The sequence below is a fragment of the Neurospora tetrasperma genome, assembly GCF_000213175.1.
Source record: "Neurospora tetrasperma FGSC 2508 unplaced genomic scaffold NEUTE1scaffold_3, whole genome shotgun sequence".
Classification (NCBI taxonomy): Eukaryota; Fungi; Ascomycota; class Sordariomycetes; order Sordariales; family Sordariaceae; genus Neurospora; species Neurospora tetrasperma.
Window position 1 is genome coordinate 1,733,876 of NW_009799101.1, and position 13,583 is coordinate 1,747,458.

Genomic DNA, 13,583 nt, shown 5'->3' on the forward strand with positions numbered 1-13,583 from the left:
GCTGAATCCCATGCTTATCTTGATGCAATACCGTCCTATTACGATCCAGTTTCAGTGCAGTTGACCAGTTTCCAAGTGATGACTACCTATATCTGGACACAAACCTCTCGACGGTGTAAATCTAGTTGCCATGCTGCCCTCCCGCCCGTTTTTCATCCCAACTTTTCAATGGGCCTGTGACCTAGAGAACATAGCCCGTAACCTAGAACCTGCGGGAGGGTATATGTATCTTTTCCCCCGACATCACTTCCGTGGCAAGCTGGTTGGATGGCGTAGCAGTTTCGGTTGTCGCCCGCTCCTTTACTTTCCTCCCTCCCGCTCCTCCTTCTTTCTCCCGAACCCGCGCGTTCAATCCACAGCTGTACAGCCACTCACTACTTTTTTTCTATCTTCTTTTCTTTTTTTTTTTCAATTTTCTTTTTTTCATTCCTCGTTGTAATTGTTCTGCATTTACTTTTCTCTCTACACTCTCTTGTTATTGCTGTCTGTCATGCGTTGTCCCCAAATTGAATAAAAGTATGCGTTCAAGGACAGGGCTTTGGACATCGATGGTCACATGGATGCTGGAAGCAAATTCCGGGGCCACGGTTATTGTTCAACAATTATCAAGTCTTTCCAATTAGTCTTGTTGGCAATGATTGACATGAATTGGCCACGCCTTAACTTCCAGCCATTATGTCGAGTACCCGAATGCAATGATGCACAACGAAGTGTTTTTCTTGGCCATTTTCCCTCACCACATTCCAAATCTCATGCCGCAGGTGAACAGCAGAAGTTGTTATTTAATATGGAGGAATACTATTTCCCACTTCCTACCCATTGAAGAAAATTTCCATCTTTCGGTCTATCTTGAAACAACCAGGCCGACGAACATGTCATTCCAGTCCGAACACTCCCGACGCCACACACCCTCACCTCAACAGACTCGAAACCTCCACTTTCCCCTTCTCCACCGAGTCACGGACACTACAATGTCCGGGCCCCCACGGAGTATTGTATAGCAGGCCCCATCCCTCATTACTTCTGGTTATTGATCCTCTTCCATACTTCACTCTCCGCCTCCGCCACCTTCGCCCCAGCATCCTGAATCCATTTCTTCGCCGAGTTCCAGACCCCTTCTTCGTCGTCATCGCCACCGTGACCCTGACCGTGACCGTGACCTCCTTGAGAAGCAGCATATTCGTGCGCTGCGCGCTGCGCCTGGTTCATATCCGACGCCATGGCGTCTTGTTGGTACCCGGGAGGATGAGAGAGGTCTCCTCCTCCGGATCCAGATCCAGCTCCAGGTCTGGGTCCAAGGCCAAGCTCAGCCGGGGAAGCACCAGCAGGGAGATAGGTCGGAAGGGTTCTCGTGGGAGGTGGTGGGATGGTGGTGGTAGACGTTCCGTGTTGGGAGTAGTTGTAGGAAGCGGTTGGTGGGGGGATGGACATTTGGTGCGGTGGACTGGTTATTGGGCCATGTGGTGCTGGTGCTGCTGGATTCCCTGGGTAGTATTGAGATGATGGTTGCGGGGGGAGATGGGCATATTCAACGTCTTGCCCTTGGGTGGCTGCTGTGCCAGTCCCCGCGGTTTGGGCGGGAAGACTCGGGACTGCCCCGGGCTGGGGAGGTGGAGGAGTCCGGTCGGAGGTGAGGTAGGTGGGCGTAGGCTGGTTGAGAGTGGCGGACCCGGTGGGTTGGGGATCGGGGTTGGCGTTGAGAACTGTTCCTGAGCTTGACTGCCCCTCTGGAGTTGCGGTCTTGGTGTCCTGCGGATCAGACGCTTTTGCTGCGTTGATGGGGCTGTGGATGTGCAAGTTTATCGGAGGCATAGTTTCAAGTGGCTTGATACCTAAGATCGTGAGGATGTAAACAGGATGTGCGGTCAATGAAGCCGAGTGAATCACTGGATTGTGTGAAAGTATATCAGTTGCAGTGAGATGTTAGTACATTAGATTCTTCGTGGGCGGGGTTATCCAAAGATATGGATAAACGCCAAATGTGTAACGTGGCCGTTCTAAGGTGAGTGTAGGTAATTGTCTCAGTTTGCCCTTTATTATCGTGTCGTTGCCTGCTGACTGGCCATTAATCGCACTTGCCAAAGGGACAGATGCGCTTGCGTGAGACACTCGCGATTCGCGAAACGGTCGTTAAGCTGCAGTGCTGTGAGCAATGCCGATCAGGAAACGACGTCATTGTCAGCTGGCAGGTCAAGGTTAATTGCCGGCCGCGAATGGTTAACTGCCGTGCAAGGGCGCAGATTGCAGCTGGCCTTGATTTCCACTAGAGGTAGGTATTGAACGGCCTTCTTTGTTTGTTCGAGACGAGCCTCAAAGCACAACGTGATTCAACATCGGTCTGTATGCGGTCTTGATGCACTGGCTGTTGGACGATCAACATGTGGACGTCAGCCTCAGCTTCTGAGTTCTGAAGTCGAGACTTGCCGTGATCTAGGTAGGCTCGGACATGCAAGCAAATTGTGTGAGCGAAAGGAGCGAAATTCAAGTGAACGCTGCAAGTGTGAATGCAGTCGGAAAAGTCGGTGCTGTCGAGGTGAACCTCACTCCGCGGTCGCAGCCCGGAATGGCACGAACAGCTCCATTGGAACCCCCCCCCCCCTGCTCAGCCTTTCAAAGAAGCTAAACCTGGACGGCGTTAGCGCGGTACTGGAAACCCCACAACGGACCAGGGACAACGGGGTACCTTAACTGGGGAGTGCATGTCTGGCCAGCCTCGCAGGACGAATAACGCTGTGGATGGTTTCCAAAACATTTGTCTATCGTGTAGGAGTGTAGTGCACCGGCCGCCAAACTCAATCAACCCCAAATTTATCGGACTGAACCGTCCGAATCAAGGCGAACCAAGAGAACACAGACGAGGCCCACGTCCGCCATCAGCATTCCCGGCCGGCCGACCGCACCGCCGCAACTCCCACTTTACCTCAACACCAAAACACGGAATCGGTACATCGACAGCATCACCAATATCACCACCTCCACCCCTCCACTTGGCGCGCACTTGCGGAAAACGTCCCGCTGCACCGTGACTGCCACCGCCTTAATAGATCAACAAAGCGCGTCATCTTTCGACTATAGGTTTACCGCGCATATAGACCACTCGATTGGCATATCCAGGGAGGCATCAACATTTCAATATGGTCGGGAAAGTCAGCGAACGCGTCCTCCTTCGGGAAGGTAGGTGCTCTCGCTCTTCTACCAATGCCTCTTCATGTTCAGTCACTGATAGCCACGGTCAGGGTTGGAGCGCACCGACAATGGCATGAAGCAGACAAGTTGGCCCGACGTCGTTCCCATCAACCAAAAGAACTATTACACGTACGGACCATACCCTCACGTCCTAATCCTCACCAACGAAAAAGTCCAGCATGCTGACAATGCCTTCGCAGTGATTACATGAAGCGGGATGACCAGATCCTTTCGCTCAGACTCCAGAGTGAACTCAACAGAGACCGGCTTGTACAAAGTGCCAAGGACCGCGATCGCGCCCTCAACTACACCAATGGCGAAGTGCCTCTCCCTCTCGACGAGCTACAGGGCGATGATGGGCCGACAGCCACAGCCTATGCCGACCCGTCCAAGGTCATCGTTATACACCCCGGAAGTCAAAACCTCAGAATCGGGTTCGCGAGCGACGCGCTTCCGAAAACCATCCCCATGGTCCTCGCGACAAAGTACCCCCAGACCGAGTCGGAGATGTACGAAGCGCTACCGAGGAGGCAGTTCGAAGCTAGAACAACCGAGCAGCAATACGGCGAAGACTGGTCCAAGAAGTACCAAAAAATGTGCAACGACCTCAAGACCGACATGCGCGCAAACAGGCGCAAGGTTCTCCCCAACTCAAAAGATCTGGTTCTCAACTTCAACCGCCGAACAGAGGCCGAAGTCATCTCTACCCACAATGACCCTCTTCAAGTAGACTGGACCGATGTCAAGACTCTGGAAGACCCGGATTCGAACGCTTCCGTGTTCATTGGACAACAGGCGTTACGCATTCCGGACGATTCCAACCCCAAATTCAAGCTATGGTGGCCGATACAGCACGGCTGGATGAATGAAGACGACTATCCCACAAAAGCCCATCTATTCAACGACATCGAGACCTTACTTGATCGTGCCTTACGGTATGATTTGGGTCTCAAGCGAAGTACCGAATGGAAGCAGTATAGCTGCGTCTTCGTCATCCCAGATTTGTACGACAAGAAGTATGTGGAGCAAATATTACACCTTTGCGTGGAGTGGTTCGAGTTCAGCAAGATTTCGTTCATACAAGAAAGCATGGCGGCTTCATTCGGTGCCGGCTACACACAGGCCTGTGTTGTAGACGTCGGCGCACAAAAAACGTCCATCACCTGTGTTGAGGATGGACTGTGCATCGAGGACTCTCGCATCAACCTGAAATTTGGCGGTTACGATGTCACCGAAACATTCATCAAGATGATGCTTTACGACAACTTCCCATACCAGGAAATCAATCTACGCCGAAGATACGACTTCTTGTTAGCCGAAGAGTTGAAGATCAAGTACTGCACGCTATCACAGGCCAACATATCTGTCCAGAACTCCGATTTCCACGTGCGCGCCCCTAACCAGCCCACCCGCAAATACCAGTTCAAATTCTACGATGAGGTTATCCTGGCCCCTATGGGATTTTATGACCCTTCCATCTTTGACAACAGCACCAAGCTTAGAGGCAGGAGGAAGCTCATCGAGAGGTCGTATAACGCCTACGATGTAGAAGTCCCCGATGACCCTACATCAGCTGCCCAGTTCGCCGTCCTATCCCATATCGCTCCCAGCCTTAATGCACACACCCTTGCGGGAGCGTTGAATGATCTTGCTACGCCTGGCAGGGAGAAGCCGCTGTCATTCAATTTCTTGGCGCGCGGCGACACCGCGGCTGGAACCCCTGGCACATCAAAGGCGCCATCGCCTGCTCCTGGAGAGGGCGCCAGCACTCCCGTTCCACCGCCGTTCGTCTTCGGAGCAGGCGGCGGTAGTCCCGCCCCCAGTGGACGGAATGGCACTACTCCAGTACCCACGAGTGGGGCCGCTGCGGCCCCCAATGGCACTGGCGCTGGCAGCAACACATTAGCCGTCCCCGGCATGCCAACCGAGGCCGTTCAGCGCACTCCCAAGTCGATGGCCGCAGAGCGTGACGCTGTGCTGCCAGTAGTTCCTCTTGACATCGCCATCATGACCAGCATTCAGAACGCCGCCAAGGGTGATGAGAAGAAGGTTAGGGAGCTGATGGGAAGCATCATGGTGATTGGTGGTGGTGCCAAGATCCCGCACTTTGCGCCATATCTTGAGGAGAAGCTCAAGGCACGTCGTCCGGACCTGTCAGAGCGGATCTTGGTGAGCAGGAGCGCGAGGGAGATGGACGAACAAGTCGTTGTTTGGAAGGGAGCGAGCGTCTTTGCGAAGCTGTCGACCAACGATTCGTGGATTACGAACTATGAGTACAAAATGCTGGGGTCCAGGGTCATCTACCACAAGGCGCTGTGGCAGTACTGATTGGTCTCTCTGTCATCATGTGATTCCTTGGGGTTTAGGCAGGGCTGGATAGAACATGTATACATTTTGCTTTGTTTTGTTTTTCCTGGATGCAACAGATATGGATGGATGTTGTGCGAAACAGCTAGGTACTATGAAATGGAGTTTACGGGCGTTATAGACAGGTGATAAGAAGAGGTGGCACTGTATGGTCAAAGACCTGAAGATGGCTGTGGATTTTACAAAAATTTGCTCAGTCCCGAGTGTTAGAGACTGCACAGATGTTTTTCGAACCACGAACCTTGGAGCCATGGTGTTGACGTCTGTAAAACCTCAGAATGCCGACCGAGTTGTAGGAAGATCATTCCACAGACTCGGCTCAACAGCGGCCTCAAAGAAAGAGGCACAAGACAAGACGTGGCACCCCACTTGAGGAAAGCTTGATTGTACCTATAACGACAGGGGGTCTTTTTTCAGGGGCTCCATTCCACCAAAAAAACCAACCGTGGCTTAGCTGGCGCATCGTGAAGCTGGGGGAGGCTTACCGTAGGTAGTGTACCTTCTTAATGTACCTCTAGCGTTCGATGGCCGATGCAGAGTGCTTTTCCACTTTCCCAGCCACCATCAAAAAGCCAGCGAACGAAGAGAACGAATGCTGACAGAGCGGGCCGTCACTATCACGCCCGGGTACGTTTCTAGCAAGGAATGGGCCCAGACGTCTCGTATCGGTGCCGGTTTCTCGTCATGTTTCTTGCTCGATGGGGAGAGCTTCTTTTTCATGTGCTTTTTTTATTATTGCTCGAGTACTCCTCCCTTTACTTCGCTACCTACTACCACGCCGGTACGCTACACCGCAACGGCTGCTGCTTACGTGCTGCTATAGCTCCAAACAAACCGGCTAAAATGCACTGCAGTGCCGTAAGTGGCATCCATCGAAAATCGGGGGTCGGTATTCGGTAGCGAACGGAGCGGGAAAGGAACGAAAAGCTTCGAACGTTGCCGTCGAAGGATTGGACAGGCTGGGGCTCAGCGCAGGGGTGTGTGTGACCGTGTGGGTTCCTCACCCAAGCAGCAGCCTTTCCATTTGGCTACCTCTCTTTTCTTGTGTTTTGTTACATTTTTCAACTTTGCTTAAACTCCCAAGAGTTTTTTTTTTTTTTTCTTCTTTCGGTTGTGCAAACTTCCTTCCTGGGACGGTCGTGAGAGTATGTCGGGAGCCTTCGTCGCGGCCTAGGCATATATATTACGTCCAAGGTATCTTTCCGACGGAGTTTAGAAAGACATCTCACGAGGATTTATACGATTTAAAGGTTATAGACGGGAACTGCATCCAACACCGCCATCACCACGACTACGAAGTTGACGAAGAAAGAGTTTACGAACGTACGGCCTTATGAGACTGGACGACTTAAACTGAGACAAAAGGAGTATATGACACCGGCCGGCACGACTTGCGAGGGCACCGAACACATATACAAAAGACGAAACAGAAACACACGCTTTCGGGTTCGCCCAAGCTAAAGCAGCTTCATTGACACGCAAGGCTTATACCGGCTACGGCACCCATTCAGCTCACACGGCGGCTCGGTACCGAAATCGGGTTTGACAAATCTTCATCATCACCAAGCCCCAGCTATTTATCGAGCCTTCTTCTTCTTCATCTTCTTCTTCTTCGTAACACCAACGGCATTGAAACTCAAGGGGTAAGGATATCAATAAGACCAATCAGCCATGGATCAGTACCTGTTTCAGACGTATCTCGACCAGTGCTCATTTGTGGAGGAGACTACCTCATGGATAGAAATCTTCAATTATTCGGTAAGCAAAAAAAGGACGAGAAGTTATTAGGATGGAATATCGTGGTCAGAGGTGGGGTAAAGGGGGAGAAAGGACGAGGCAGCGGTTCGGTGTGGTGTAACGGGATGGGAGAGAAGGCGAGAAGATGGGTATTTGTCTTGGTGGGGAGTTGATACGGTGAAAGGTATTGAGATCATGAGAGGAGATATATGAGAAGGGTTGCAGGGCCCTTGGGCGGGTGAAGTTGAACGAGCTGTCTCTCTGATGTGTATTCGGCAACTGATCCGTGAGGAGGAAGATACGTTTCAAGAGTTGAGTTATAAACTCGAAGGACGGGAACTCGAGAGGGAACATGAGTAAAGTAAGCATCTAACGTGGTTGGTCTCATAGGATGAAAGTCTCAACACCATTGAGGAGCATCGATTCGGGCCTGATGAGCGACGAGTCGAGTTTCATAATTTTTTGCGTCGGCGGGTAAGAAGCAATCCTGAATTTGGAGGGCTTTGATAGCAATAAGCTGACATTTCCGCTTTCCAGGGTGTCTTTGCTCCTAGAGAGTTGAAGGAAGGAGTACGACTTTTGAACGGAATTCGTCTGATGTGAGTATCATGATGCAACTGAATTACATGAAACGCAACCGGACTGGCCTAACAAACTGTCCAGAGTACAAAAGGATGCGCAAGATAATGAAACCTTTGCACCTCTTCACATTTCTTTAAAGCCCGAGGACTACTCAAGCATGGTCGAGAGCATGCGGTTACCTTACCGAGCCATAGAAGGAACCAGCGTCGTCGGCCCCTTTTTCTGGGCAGCTCTGGACCACGACGACAAAGATCCTCACTTGCGTATGTTCAACCCACCTTGTATCCCTCTCGTCCCTAGCCCTCACACACCATACCATCATACCACTCACGTTCTAACGAGCCGCCCTTTCCTTTGAATTACAGAAATCATCTTCCGCAAATCCGACGTCCGGAAAAAGGGCAAAACCCGGGGCTGGGAACTGATGCTCTCGCACTCTTTCAACACGGGCATCACCTCGGGTTTCGTCAAAGGCACGCCCTCCTCCGACATCAACGTTTCCATCAAGACCCTATTGGCCTGCGCCTCACAAGCCATGCACCCCTTTTTGCTCCCCATGATCGTTTTGTCTCACGACATCTCCATCAAGACGGACATGAAGCAGCGCGAAGCGCGCGAGTGGTTGCGCCGGCTCGAGCACGCCGTCAGCATGCGACAAGAAATCCTCGAGGAAGAGTCCAACTACATCAAAGACACCATGGTCAACTTGGACCAGATCAACCGCGACCTGGTGGAGTGCCACTCCCAAGTCCTCTGGAAACGCCCGCAAGCCTACCAAGAAATCGTCCGCAGTTTCGGCATCGCGCTCGATAGTTTCTGGTCTCTCGCTGAATCCCGCCCCGAAACCTACGGCAAAGAGGCTTTCAAAGCCCTGAACGAGAGCTTCGTCTCCCGCCTGGATTTCTTCCAAGCCAAACTCAAGGGGATCGAGAGCTACGCACACATCACGCTCGAGCGTCTGTCCATCCAGCGCGCGGCGCTGTACAACATCATCGCCCAGAAGGAGTCCAAGCTGGGTCTGCAAATGGCCGTCGACCAGCGCAAGCTGGCGCACGCCGCCAAACGGGACGCAACCTCTATGAAATCCATCTCCTTCTTGGGCGCGGTATTTCTACCCGCCACACTACTGGCGTCCGTCTTTTCCATGACCTTTTTCAACTTTCAGAACCAGGATTCGGGGGATTCGTCGTCGTCGTCCGCCGCTGGTGACACCAATTCAACCTCTTCTGGGGGCAGTGGAAGCGGTGGTTCAGTCTCCCCCACCATCTGGGTGTACTTTGCCATCACCATCCCTGTGACGCTCATCATCGTCGTGACCTGGCTCCTGTGGGACAAGAGGCGCGAAGCCGAGTACGCCAAGGTAGATGAAGATATCGAGAAGGGCATCGATGCGATGGAGAAGAAGATCATGGCAGAGATGAGGAAGAGGACGATGAGCACGGCTAGGACGTGGAATGTTGCCAAGAGTTGATGACAGTAGGAGGAGCGGGAGGCGGCTTGGGCATATAAGGCATATCACAACGAGCGACGATGATGTGACGAAAGAGAGATTCATGGATTAACAACCATTGGTCATTTTTGGATTGAAGAAAGGAGAGGGAGTTGTGGGATGGACAACATATCAAGGACTGTGAATACCTTGACGTGATATGAGTTATGATACCTTCGGGCATTGGGGCGGCTACATAAGTTATGACTTACGTATACATACCATGGCTACTTTATTATAGATGATCAATGGCATCTTCCCGCGAAGGCTTTTGCGGCTTTGTGAACTTATTCTTATATGTGTGAAAGTCGAGGTGGAGTGTATCAGGGACCATCATCGAGGCATCTCACCTCGGGATTCAATAAGGTCATTTCCACATGGCAGTTGAAGATCACCGCCATTGAAACCGCAAACAATCACAGGTGTAAATGTTATTTCTCTCCTTCTTTCATTTTCCCCTCAGTGATAAGCCAAAAACGGCCAAAATACTCCTCACTCTAATGTTATCTGCCACTTGCCAGTCATTGCATCACTTGGATCATCAAACCCATTCCAGGGCGCCATCCGTATGATTTGTTTACACAAAAATAGGGGGACACGATAACAACCTGAAAACGTAAACGCAAGCAAAACTGGCCACCCCTTTTGCAGCACCCAGTTCCCGCCCAGACTCATCCTGCGTTGACTGCGCATATCCAAGGCAAAGAGTCCATTTCTTTCGTCTCATAACGCATGCTCCACGTAGCCACTGCTGCTGCTGCTATACTTCTGGCTTCGTATTGAGCTTTATACAAAAACGGCCATGGTTCGATGATCCGCTGGTTTAACAAGCCCATTCATTAGTCTAGCCGATTCTCTGGCCTCTGCGTAGTTGATCGGGCATGTCGCAGTGCAGGTGATGGAAAATTGATTATACACCGTTCGAGCCCACAGCCGTCGAGGCTCGAGCTGCTTAGAAGTCCGGGAACAAGTGACCGTACCTGATCTGTGTTAGCATCCAGATACGGCATCGCCATTTGGTACCATTAACTTACTCATCTGGCCCTCCTTGTCCATACCGCTCAGTCTCCTCAGGGTACCTGTCGAACTGGCTCGCGTCTCCTGCTCCGGCCTTGACTGGAGGAGTATACGGCGCGTCGATATCTTTCCTCGCCAGCCGGTCCCAAGTCACCTCGGCAAACCAAGGGTGTGACTTGACGTCTTGCGGTCCGCCGTACAGGTTTCCAAGGCGCTTGCTCAGGTCTGCCGTGATCAACCGCTCCAACAAGTCCTGCGCGTCGGGGTTGACCCACTGAGGGTATCTGACCTTGCCCTTGAGAATATTTTCGTAGATCTTCATGGGGGAGCTGCCGTCCCAGAAGGGCGTATAACCGCAAAGCATTTCGTAAATCAAAATACCCAGGGACCACCTGCGCGGTACTCATGTAAGCAATTGGTGGAGCGATGGAGAGGCTGCCGAATGAATGTACTTACCAATCTACCGACTTGTTGTAACCCTTGTTGGAAACAACCTCTGGTGCCAAGTAGTCTGGAGTACCACACAGTGTCCACGTCTTATCTGGAACCCGCTTGGCGAACCCGAAATCCGTAATTTTGAGGTGGCCGTGGCGGTCAAGAAGCAGGTTCTCAGGCTTCAGATCTCTGTAAATGATATCCCGCGAGTGCAGGTACTCCAGGGCCAAGGTGACTTCTGCAGCGTAGAACTTGGCAACGGGGTTAGGAAAGCGCTGTATAATCCGTGTCAGCCGCACATACTCCATGGGCGAACAAACCCATCTAACTTACTCCGGACTTCCTCAGCAACGAGAAGAGCTCGCCGCCCTCTACGAAATCCATCACCATGTAAAGATTCTTGGCATCCTGAAATGTTCCCCATAGCGTGATCAGGAAGGGGTGTTTGACCTCCGCCAGCATTCTTCTTTCGTCATTGGTGTGCTCGACCTGCTTCATCTTGACCACTTGGGCCTTCTTCAACACCTTGACGGCATAGAAGCGCGAGTTATGCCGAGACTGGACCAGGTGGACTCTGCCGAAGCTACCGGTGCCGAGGGTTCTCAATATCTCGAAGTCGGCGAGCGAATACTTGCCCTTGGTGGCCCTGGGCTGACTAGGCTGAGGCTGCACTTGCTGTTGCTGTTGTTGCTGCTGCTGCTGTTGGGGTTGTTGTTGTTGCTGCTGCTGCTGCTGCTGCTGCTGAGCTTGAGACTGCTGATGGTGATTATGCGGCGGCTGCAGTGTTGCTTGCTGTGTTTGAGGCATGGACGGCTGGGGCGTGTGCGGCGCGGGCAGGCCGCCGTTAGCTGGGGATACAGATGGAACGTATCTAGACGACTGTTTGTAGGTGGCGGGTTGGTCGTAGTGCGGTTGGTGTATGAGGTTGGAGATGGACGGGAGGTTCTGCTGCTCCGCTGCTCCAGGAGAGGGCGTGTGCTGAGGGGGATAGGCATGCTGTTGAACCGGGAGAGAATTCATGTTGACGGGGTTTTCGTGCGGCAGGGTAATGGGCGTATGGGTTGTATCGATGGTGGTAGTACCGGTCGCGACTGACTGGGAAGTGGCCTGCGACGCACTCGAGTGCGACGAGATCCGGGCGATGCTGCTCTGGATGGAGTTGCGGTCGAGGCTCGAGGCCGAGGTAGGGGTGACTGGGCTGGTTGGGTGGCTAGTCGAAGAAGGGTCCGTATTGCCCTCCTTCGTCCGTTTCTTTTTGAGGAAACCGAGGCTAGGCAGAGGCATCAAATCCTATTTCCGGGTCGACAGCCGAGCGAGACCTGGGCCGTCTAATTGGGGAGCTGGAGACGGGAGCCGGAACCGACACGCGGAGGAGAGAATCGAGCAGGAGTGGTGCAGGCGGCGGCGGCGGGCTGTCGCGACTGCAGGATGTATGCAAGGCAATCAGTAAACACGGAGCTTCAATATGGGAGAAAAGCCAATTGGCACATGCGGCTGCTGCAGCGCATGGGGAACGACCCGGCTCGCTCTGAGCTTTGAGGTTGGGTAACACCGGCAGAAGCAAGAGATAGGGAACGACAACCTCGAGGAGTGCAAGGGCAAACGCTTTGATCAAGGCAGTCGCGGTGCAACTCCAGCTGCGGTATCGGTGCTTTCTATCTCCCAGCAACACCTCATGACCTCATTAACCGGGCGTGTAGTGACATGTGCTTTCTTAGGTTTGGTTGACATTTTGGATATCAGTTGGAACACATACCAGACAACAAACTTGCTACCTTTGACGGGACTACCCAGCGAGCGCTCGCGTGTAGCTGAGAGAGAGAATGGAAGGTCGAAATAAGCCAGAAAGCGAATAGAGTAGTTGCGTGTATGTTATGATGAAGTGTGGTGTGGTGTGTGTGGTGTGGTAAAGACTAGCAAAAACGAGCGAGGCGGAGAGGTACGGCGACGTCAGGAATTGAAGCCGGAGGTAAGGTAGTGAAGTCACTCAGCGTTGCCCTACCTTGCAGGTTGCTTTTTCCTTGTAAGGCGGGACCGAGTGCAGTGTAGTAAGACTGGGGTGAGATGTTTTGAACTGGAACCCTGTCAGTTGTCGAGAAACAAGCTGAGCTGTTGCTGTTACGTGTTGTTGTACGGTCGAATTGGAGGAGCTGAGAAGAGGGATGTCGAGATTGAGGGGCAACCAAAGACAACAGAAAACAAGAAGACGGTTGACAAAGAACGGGAACGGTCAGGACGACGTGTGCGCTCTCTTGGGATCGATCGCCTGTCCTATTGGCATAGGGCGACGTCTCTCTGCCTTTGTACACTAGTAGAGCCACGCACGCCCCAATTGCGATTTGGTAGCTGAATCGGGGGCCGGGGGGAATGCTGTTCAAAGCTCTTTGCTTTCGTTGCCTTTGGCTTTTCTTGTTTGTCTCCCAAGTGGAGCGCGCCCCTGGTTAAGTTCCCCTTGCTGGAGACGATCCCGTCCCTAGAGAGACTGGTTGGAAACTTTGGTACACTTGGCCGAATCCAACCATCTCCTTTCGAAGACGTCAAAGAGAAGCGATACACCCAGAAACGAAATACCCCAGTTCACTCATGATACATATAAAGCCAAACGCCTCGGCTGCTCAGTCAAGTTAAACAAGCAGCGGACATGTCAAGTAAGTGTTAAGCCCAGATGTCCGTCTGAGTCGTCTCTGAACAAGCTGTGTAGGTGCGACTGCGGGGACACACTTCCAACTTCACAGCTGGAAACTGAAGCAATGGTTGAAGTCACTGCGGG

At 52.4% G+C, this 13,583-nt stretch overlaps 4 protein-coding genes across 4 annotated transcripts; 2 read left to right on the top strand and 2 right to left on the bottom strand.

Annotated features, from left to right (window-relative positions):
- Positions 1-874: 874 nt before the first annotated feature.
- Positions 875-1,812, bottom strand: NEUTE1DRAFT_62706 (uncharacterized protein; the record flags this gene model as incomplete). The annotated part of the gene is made up of 1 exon (XM_009852442.1): positions 875-1,812. The coding sequence occupies one exon, from the start codon at positions 1,810-1,812 to the stop codon at positions 1,018-1,020; it is 795 nt and encodes a 264-aa protein (XP_009850744.1).
- Positions 1,813-3,108: 1,296 nt separating this feature from the next.
- NEUTE1DRAFT_129540 (uncharacterized protein) lies at positions 3,109-5,668 on the top strand (the record flags this gene model as incomplete). The annotated part of the gene is made up of 3 exons (XM_009852443.1): positions 3,109-3,174; positions 3,237-3,315; positions 3,387-5,668. The coding sequence occupies 3 exons, from the start codon at positions 3,135-3,137 to the stop codon at positions 5,512-5,514; spliced, it is 2,247 nt and encodes a 748-aa protein (XP_009850745.1).
- Positions 5,669-7,224: 1,556 nt separating this feature from the next.
- On the top strand, positions 7,225-9,343 carry NEUTE1DRAFT_122033 (uncharacterized protein; the record flags this gene model as incomplete). The annotated part of the gene is made up of 5 exons (XM_009852444.1): positions 7,225-7,311; positions 7,681-7,764; positions 7,828-7,889; positions 7,954-8,135; positions 8,238-9,343. The coding sequence occupies 5 exons, from the start codon at positions 7,225-7,227 to the stop codon at positions 9,341-9,343; spliced, it is 1,521 nt and encodes a 506-aa protein (XP_009850746.1).
- A 461-nt stretch (positions 9,344-9,804) lies between these two features.
- Positions 9,805-12,097, bottom strand: NEUTE1DRAFT_81394 (cAMP dependent protein kinase A catalytic subunit; the record flags this gene model as incomplete). Its single annotated transcript, XM_009852445.1, has 4 exons — positions 9,805-10,341; positions 10,396-10,770; positions 10,835-11,088; positions 11,147-12,097. The coding sequence occupies 4 exons, from the start codon at positions 12,095-12,097 to the stop codon at positions 10,314-10,316; spliced, it is 1,608 nt and encodes a 535-aa protein (XP_009850747.1).
- Positions 12,098-13,583: the final 1,486 nt, after the last annotated feature.